Source organism: Rhinoraja longicauda, chromosome 1 (genome assembly GCF_053455715.1).
Source record: "Rhinoraja longicauda isolate Sanriku21f chromosome 1, sRhiLon1.1, whole genome shotgun sequence".
NCBI lineage: Eukaryota > Metazoa > Chordata > Chondrichthyes > Rajiformes > Arhynchobatidae > Rhinoraja > Rhinoraja longicauda.
The window spans coordinates 76,380,052-76,389,258 of record NC_135953.1 but is presented as its reverse complement, the minus strand read 5'-3'; the positions used below and the strand labels follow the sequence as shown (position 1 = coordinate 76,389,258).

General features: G+C 40.6%; 1 protein-coding gene across 1 annotated transcript; it reads right to left on the bottom strand.

The window, feature by feature from the left end:
* Positions 1–2,680: 2,680 nt before the first annotated feature.
* Positions 2,681–7,502, bottom strand: LOC144608640 (transmembrane protease serine 9-like). Its single transcript, XM_078427043.1, has 6 exons — positions 7,361–7,502; positions 6,219–6,284; positions 5,576–5,747; positions 4,311–4,567; positions 3,829–3,965; positions 2,681–2,842 (listed from the first exon to the last, which is right to left on the bottom strand). Exons 1-6 carry the CDS (start codon positions 7,500–7,502, stop codon positions 2,681–2,683), a joined length of 936 nt encoding a protein of 311 aa, XP_078283169.1.
* Between the last annotated feature and the right edge of the window lie 1,705 nt (positions 7,503–9,207).

Below are 9,207 nucleotides of genomic sequence, written 5' to 3'. Positions count from 1 at the left end.
GGGTGAGGGGGTTAGAAGTATGTCTCCCCATCTTGACCACTTGGGGCCTGGCGGTGAGAAAGTCCAGGACCCAGGCACACAGGGGAGTGTTATGCCCCAGTTTCAGCAGCTTAGCAATTATGCTTAGGGTCATTGTCCTGTTGGAAGGTGAACTTCCACCCCAGTCTGAGGTCCAGAATGCTCTGGAACACGTTTTCATCAAGGATCTCTCTGTACTTTGCTCCGTTCATCTTTCCCTCGATCCTGACTAGTCTCCCAGTTCCTGGTGCTGAAAAACATCCCCACAGCATGATTCTGCCACCACCATGCTTCACCAAAGGTATGGTATTGGCCAGGTGATGAGCGGTGCCTGGTTTCCTCCAGACGTGACGTTTGCCATTCTGGCCAAAGAGTTCAATCTTGCTTTCATCAGACCAGAGAATCTTGTTTCTCATTGTCTGAAAGTCCTTTTGGTGCCTTTCAGCAAACCAAGCGGGCTGTCATGTGCCTTTTACTGAGGAGTGGCTTCATTTGGCCACTCTACCATAAAGGCCTGATTGGTGAAGTGCTGCAGATATAGTTGTCCTTCTGGAAGGTTCTCCCATCTTCACAGAGGAACTCTGGAGCTCTGTCAGGTTCTTGGTCTCCTCCCTTCTCCCCTGATTGCTCAGTTTGGTCGGGCAGCCAGCTCCATGAAGAATCCTGGTGGTTCCAAAATTCTCCATTTAAGAATGACGGAGACCACTGTGCTCTTCGGGACCTGCAATGCTGCAGAAATTGTTTTATACCCTTCCCCAGATCTGTGTCTCAACACAATCCTGTCTCAGAGGTCTACGGTCAATTCCTTCGTCTTCATGGCTTGGATTTTGCTCTGACATGCAGTCATCTGTGGGACCTTGAAAGACAGGTGAGTGCCTTTCCAAATCATGTCCAATCAATTTGATTTACCAATGGTGGACTCCAATCAAGTTGTAGAAACAGCTCAAGGATAATCAATGGAAACAGGATGAATCTAAGCTCAATACTGTTAATCCGACCTCATTTGGTCATTCTATTATTTATTTATTTTTTGGCACTACTTCAGATTGCACTGTCTGCTATTTTCTTCTCATTGTGTTAGGTATAACTTCAATGCTTTTCATTGCTGCACATTGTTTGATTTACATCTTCATGTGAAAACAACATTTCTCTGCTTGTGTATTTATATGAAAATCTAACCTGAATCTCCCTCATCTCTTCCCTCCTATGAACCAACCTGGTCAATTGCCAATTTTTGTTTTTATCTCAGGTAAAGGAAGGCCCCATAGCAGAAGCGTCCACGTCGCGGGGCTGGAAACTGGAAGTGTCTTGAGCTAATTCTGCTACCACTATCGTCTACTGTACAAGTGATGTCTCCCACTGATTGTCGCCGGAAGCTTGCGCCCTTTTCAGTTCGGATGATGACAGTGATGTAACATTTGAATGGTGGACACGAAAGAAGAAGGTAAAGGAAAAAGATTGCATTCTATTTTGCTCAGGGCTTCCTTCACTTTTCTTCCCACCCTCCCAATATATGTGGAGACCACTACTCAACATTTCAAAGCACAGAATCCTTTCTTTGATAGAATGGCATCTTCCTGTGCAGATTATCTGCTGACTTCCCAAAATTAAGGTGGCAATTCATTGCTTTTAACATTCCTAAGTTTAATATTTTACAAACATAGGTTGTTTTACCACACACTCCCTTCGAGAGAAGAATTATAGTCTTCTTACTAGTAATGTTTTAATATATTAATGTAGGTGCACAGTAAAAATATATATATTTTGGAAAGAGTAGATTTTCAAATTAAATGACAATATTCTGTAATTTGGTAAGGAAATCAGCACCAAGGTACTAATCATTGCGATCTTAGTATAAGAAGATAACTGCAGATGCTGGTACAAATCGAAGGTATTTATTCACAAAATGCTGGAGTAACTCAGCAGGTCAGGCAGCATCTCGGGAGAGAAGGAATGGGTGACGTTTCGGGTCGAGACCCTTCTTCAGACTGAAAGGTTAGTGAAATCTTAGTGAAAGGTTGTGTAGGTTAATTGTCTGAATGATCCACTCTGGCTTTCTCATGGTAAAGGCTACAAGATTACTGCAGCAGTGTATTGTTAAACATACATCACTACTTTCCCTTCTCCATTTACAAAGCTCTATTAAAGACAACTTCTACTCAAATAGGAAATTCACTGTATACATTTTATTGCGAACAATTTATCCTTCATTATGTCAATATAAACAGTATAATTTACAAGTAGTTACATTGTAACATACAAAGTTCCACACTTGACATGGAAATTAGCTTGTGAGTTCCAAAATATTAGAACAACATTAACAATCCAAACTTGCATTTTAAGATAGTCAGAGTTCCAAGAAGGTTAACTTAAGCAACTAATTTAATGCACTAACAAAAATAGAAAAGTGAGGACACATCAGTATTATGCTAAAACCAGTTGAATACAAAGCTGGACAGTTTAAACTCCAGTTTCTCAAAATGGGTTTCTTTACAATCTCGTCTAAGACCATGATAAAGCTTTAACAAAACAAGATGTTTTACATTCAAACTCCAATGTAACATGAAGCAGTTCACAACAGTGCTGTAGCTGAGTGACACCCCAGTCATCAGCACCAGTCAAACACAATGATGGTCACAAGTCAGGCTGCCAGCAGCACTCATTATTGTATTCCATCCTGTATCCATTCATGAACAGCTGCTGTCTCTGCATATAGTCCTGGATGTTCAGGTCTCCCACAGCCTATTCCAGCGGAAACAACTCCTGCAACAATCCACGCACGAGAATTCCTATCTTGGCACAGCAACGGCCCTCCAGAATCACCCTGGGGAGAAAAGAAAAACAACTTTATTGTTGTTTGTTTACGACCTGTGGCACTCAGTGGGGTCGTTATGTTGCTACAACTAGTCTGACCCATCAGCTTCAAACCCTAAAATGATTGTTTCTTTCCACAGATGCTCCCATCCTGCTAGAGACCTTTCCAGAATTGTTTCTAACTTGTGCAATTAATTGTGTTCACCTGCCTTTGGTTGCTGCAATGTTGTTTTAACAGCAGGGAGAGTCAGGAGTGGAGAAAATGAATGTTACGTGCCTCAATTTCCGGTTTTATTTTCAAAGGTTATAACATCAAGGGAGACTCCAGCCATTCCAACCAACATTTTGGAAGTGTAGATTTATTGAAATGTAGTGATGGAGCAACTATTTTCTGAATAGGCTGGTAGTGGGATTCATTCATTTGCAATATTTAAGGGCAGGATAGCAGGTTGAAGAAAGATTCACTTATTCAGGTGTTTTTGCATAAATCCCAGAAAAACAATTGCTAGTTTCAATTCTTGGCTCAACCTAGTGATCACCAATTTATTCCTACATGCACAATAGGGCTTGTTAACATCTCCTCACTAGTGAAGAATTTGGAATGAATGTGCCATGCATCATCCCAAAAGGAAAAGTGGAAAGTAAGCTGTTCAAACTAGCACCCTACAGGATATGTGCATGTGTATAATTAAAAACTGACACAAATTAACACACAGGAAAGGAGTTTGTAACGAACAATGCATCATTTCCATCACTATAGAATTCTACCGTCAGTGAAGCCATCTCCAACACCACACTCAGCTAAACTTTCAGACCCTCCACCCACTTTAACAACTTAACCAGAATTTCATCACCCATCAGTATCCCCACATATTGGCCTTTAAAATATTTGGTGGATCAAGCTCCAAGCCATTTCTTACCAAGTAAAGTTACATCCAAGAAAGAAAAAAATGGATCATCCCAAGAAGTATAAATTAATCTAAAACAATTCCATACCTTACACGCATCTCTGCCTCCTTCAGGTGCCCCTGCACAAATCACGTGTGAAGCTTTTTTTGGCATTTTCTCCCGGCACTTGGATTTGGTGAATACCTTCACTTCAGTCTTCAAAAGCTCATTACTTAATCGTCCAGCTGGAAAGGAACAGTAGGAAGTTAGTTTGTGATCCCAAATAGTTGCAAAACATGTCAAATGTCATTTCAGCCCTCTTATGACTGCACTGTTCCTACATTACAATGCACCAGATAAATGCCTACACAAATAGTTTAACCTATTTGTTCAAAAGAGGTCAAAAACATATGGCCATCAAGTTTTGATATTTTGCCAAAATAACTGCCATTCCTTCCATATTGTCTTACTCTCATTTTAAACGCGTCCTTCACAGCCAGAACAGAAATTATTTTAAAAAACAATTTTGGGTGACCCAAGTTACAATAATAATATCAAGAAAACAAATTTAGTATAATTTTGATCATTACCATTTTCATCTGTTTGTCCCCATCCAATCGTTGTACATATTTGGCCAGAAATGGAAGTCGTGGCTGCAGGTAGACAAGCTGGTTGGACAAAGTCTGTGTATTCAACTGGCTTAGACAACTCCAGTAGGGCAACATCGTAATCATAATTTGTTGCATGAGGATGAATCTTTATTCTTTTAATTGTACGTTTCTGGATATTCTTTGTTGTCTGACCCAAGAAATGGACTCCAAAAACAGCAGTCCAGTTGTCTGCCGTTCTAGAATTCAAAGATAAATTGAAATGTTTGAATTTATTCATACAAAAATTATAAAACATATTTTTACAATGTAGCTTATCCGTATCCTCTCATTGATTTAACCTTTCCCCCTCAGTTACAGAGCCAGATTATAGCAAATGGTGTCAAATGTTCACCAATATTTAAGTTTCTTTGACACTAAATGTTCACTGGACATGAAGACCAAAAAAGCATAATCACATTTAAGAACTGCTTATTGCAAAATTAATACACTGGTCGTTAATATTCGAATGAGCAGTAGACATGGTTCCTCAAAAGTCAAATAAACAGCACAGTGTTAAAACAATGATCTCAACCAATGATCGCAAGCCACATAGAGGAAGCACAGACGTGTTGTGATATTGTACAATTGCCAACTTTAGAAGTTGAATTACAGAATTCCAATTAACAGATCATTTTACAGTGAACTGAAGGACATTAACCACAAACACCAATTTGATTATCCTTTAGAATGTAGCATCCTACATTTACTTGTGTTATATTACATATCAGGATCAGGTTATAACCATATAATATAACCATATAACAACTACAGCACGGAAACAGGCCCGTTCAGCCCTACCAGTCCACGCCGACCACTCTCTCTGACCTAGTCTCATCTACCTGCTCTCAGACCATAACCCTCCAATCCCCTCTCATCCATATACCTATCCAATTTACTCTTAAATAATAAAATCGAGACTGCCTCCACCACTTCCACAGGAAGCCCATTCCATACAGCCACCACACTCTGAGTAAAGAAGTTACCCCTCATGTTACCCCTAAACTTTTGTCCCTCAATTCTAAAGTTATGTCCCCTTGTTGGAATCTTCCCCACTCTCAAAGGGAAAAGCCTACCCACGTCAACTCTGTCCGTCCCTCTTAAAATTTTAAAAACCTCTTCAAGATATTAATCACAGGGGAGCAAGCAGCAAGACAGAAACAAAACCAATATTTTTTTAAGGTATCGATGAAGGCATTGTTATTTACCTGTTTTCAAAGCAATGGGCAGCTGATAAAATCCATCTACAGGAGATGAGTGTTGCTGCACAGATGTGATAGCGATCTTGCAACTGTAAACTGACTATAAAAGGCCACTCGCCATTATCCGTGCTCGATCCACCTACAATCCTGTCAGATTGGGTTTTCCGTTGGCCACATCCTTTCAAAGAAAATGTAAATAATATGTTAGTATGCCAAACCCTCAAAATTTCCTCTTGATCTGCAAAAATTTTAAATGAAAGCTTTCAGGAAGCCATTAATGTTATAAAGTGCTAACTGAAGCCATAAAGTCTCTTTACACGAGACTGTAACAGCACAGGTAACAGCTTCACAAAATCAAATCAATCCTCTCCCACGGAGATTGTGCACACACACACACACAAAGTCACTGTGATCACATGGATTTCATCTATGTGCTCTACTATATTCCACAAATCCAAAATGTGAGGATTTGCAGCTTATTGCCAAAGTGTAGGTGCGAGGTAGAATCTGGGGAGGAGTTGATGGGAATGTGCGGACAATATTAGTTCAGCACTGGGTTAGTCCAGACATTGCTGGCCAATGGTCAGTAAGGGTTCAGAGAACTAAAGCACCAATTTTCATGTTGTATCTCCATTCTATTGCAACTTACCACAGGCTGTATATTCAGATCTTCTGCAAGCTTCACTGTCCGTGCACTTGTGAGGGAGATAAAAGACTGCAATACAAAACATTTTACAAAGCTATTATATACAGCCAAGTAATCTTATTCATAAAAATCTTACAAATGAATGGACCTCAACTTGGACTGTACGTTGTTCCAACAGGCATTTACTCAGGTTCAACATTATCCCAAAGACACAAGGACCTGGGCGTTTTCACCCAATTCCACAAATCTAAACTTTTGTAATAAGAAAATTCCTGGCAGAGCTGTATTTAAAACCTCTTCAAAAGCATGAGTTATGACATGTTTTCCAAAACAAGGAAGTATTCAATTTTCCAGTGTTCCAAAAGCTTCCACCAAAAAGAATATGGAATTTTAAACGTATCCAGGGGAGTATTTGAAACAACTGTTTTCTTCATTCCTATTTACCAGTTTAGGGGTTTCTGGAAATAACATCATTTTTAGTCATTGTTGTCCAAAACCTAATCAGTCTAACTATATATATAGTCCAATGGTTTAAAAATTCGAAGGGAGTCTCACTCACAGGTGATCTCCGTGCATCATTTCTATCAAGCTCAGTGGTATACTTGAAGTTTTTATTGCAGTTAAAACGAGAAAACATCGTGCGTTCAAGTTTACAAAGTTCGTGCTTCTTCACCAATTCACACATTCAGAGTGTGGCTGGTCGCATTACAAAAACACTCAGCCAGTTTATACCACGTTCTTTCAGCTCAATGTTAATGGACACGTAAAGAGAGCAGTAGTTAGAGTAGAGACCCCATATCAACATCTCAAGATTTGCAACAGATTGAAATCAAACGTGGAGGGAAAACACGACCAACGATATTCAACTCCACCACAAATACAAAGTCAGACCATAAAAAAGTGGTATTTAGCAAACGCACCAGTAGCCTTTGGGAAATGCTAGCGTGGGAAGATTCACAACATCAGTAAAAACCCCCATCAGAACGGCTAAAATAAACTTAATGTTTCATTTTATAGAGAGAAATTGATTTGCCTTTGGAAGAATTAAACATATCGATCCTCAAAATAATTGCCGTCAGTTAGGAAAGACAGAAATTAAAACCAAAATTGGTTATAATTTCGCCTTTACAAAGCAAATTACTCACCCAACATAAAAGCGATCAGCGCTGCAATTATTAAAACGAACAGCGAGACTGAAATTATTGCCAGTATCTTAAACACTCTGGACGTCGGTATCAGAGTCTTGACCTCCTCGGTCTTCGCCGCTTCCACATTCGCGATGGTCATTTTGACAACGAGAACAAACGAGCAGCCACTGGAGTGAATCCGATGTCAACTACTACTCGCAACCACAGCAGTGAATGAAACCAGTCAACGTGCCAGTATTTATGGAGAGGAGGGAGTGGCATCAGGTGCCTCCAGGTCTTAGCTGACGGGGCAGATCCCCGCCTGGTGAATATGTCCTGGGCGCTCATCCGCCCTTGCACATTTACATTGGAGTATTATTGTCTCAGAAGGAGCACAGCAAAGTCCTGGAAGATGCAAAGTGACAGATAATCTGGCCTAGTGATGGTGATGGACTGACTGTTGTTGGTCCCGAACCAAGAGTGGACAAGGCAGTTGCATTCCAAATTTAATAGTGCAATTAGTAACTAATATTTCATCAAAAAGACAGGAACTATCCAACGCTATAAAGTAGTGTTGATCTACATTTTCGTGTTCAGTCTCGTGGAATCAACCCTTGGGCTTTCGACCCACATGTGACAGTAATGTCACTGAGTCATGGAGGAAATGGCACATGGGGAAAACATAATACCTTGAATGGTTTACTGGAAACAATCAAAAGTAGGCGAGTTAACTATTTGATCAACGTTGACTTGCATTTATATTTTACCAGCAGAGCAATTAATGTTGACAGACAAGACTGCAGCTGCTGGAATCTGGAGCAAACTGTAAACTGCTGGTAGAATTGGGCAAGTCAGATAGCAACTGGTGAGGCATAGAAACATAGAAACAAAGAAACATAGAAAATAGGTGCAGGAGTAGGCCATTCGGCCCTTTGAGCCCATTCAATATGATCGTCGGATCACCCAAAATCAGTACCCCGTTCCTGCTTTTTCCCCATATCCCTTGATTCCGTTAGCCCTAAGAGCTAAATCTAACTCTCTCCTGAAAACGTCCAGTGAATTAGCCTCCACTGCCTTCTGTGGCAGAGAATTCCACAGATTCACAACTCTCTGGGTGAAGTTTTTCCTCATCTCAGTCCTAAATGGCCTACCCCTTATTCTAAAAACTGTAACCCCTGGTTCTTGGGGAACAGTTTTCCTGTATCGAGCCTGACTAATCCCTTAAGAATTTTATATGTATCTAATATGTCCAAATCCCCTCTCATCCTTCTAAACTCCAGTGAATACAAGCCCAGTCGACCCATTCTTTCATCATATGTCAGTCCCTCCATCCGGGGAATTAACCTGGTGAACCTACGCTGCACTCCCTCAATAGCAATAATGTCCTTCGTCAAATTAGGAGACCAAAACTGCAAACAATACTCCAGGTGTGGTCTCATCAGGGTCCTGGACAATTGCAGTAGGACATCCTTGCTCCAAAACTCAAAACCTCTCACAATGAAGGCCAACATGCCATTAGCTTTCTTCACTGCCTGCTGCACCTGCACGCTTACTTTCAGTGACTGATGTACAAGCACACCCATGTCTCGTTGCTCCTCCCCTTTTCCTAATCTGACACCATTCAGATAATAATCTGCCTTCCTGTTCTTGCCACCAAAGTGGATAAGCTCACATTCATCCACATTATACTGCATCTGCCATGAATCTGCCCACTCACCCAACCTTTCCAAGTCACCCTGCAGCCTCACAGCATCCTCCTCGCAGCTTACACTGCCGCCCAGCTTTGTGTCATCCGCAAACTTGTAGATGATACATTGAATTCCCTTGTCTAAATCGTTAATATATATTGTAAATAACTGGGGTCC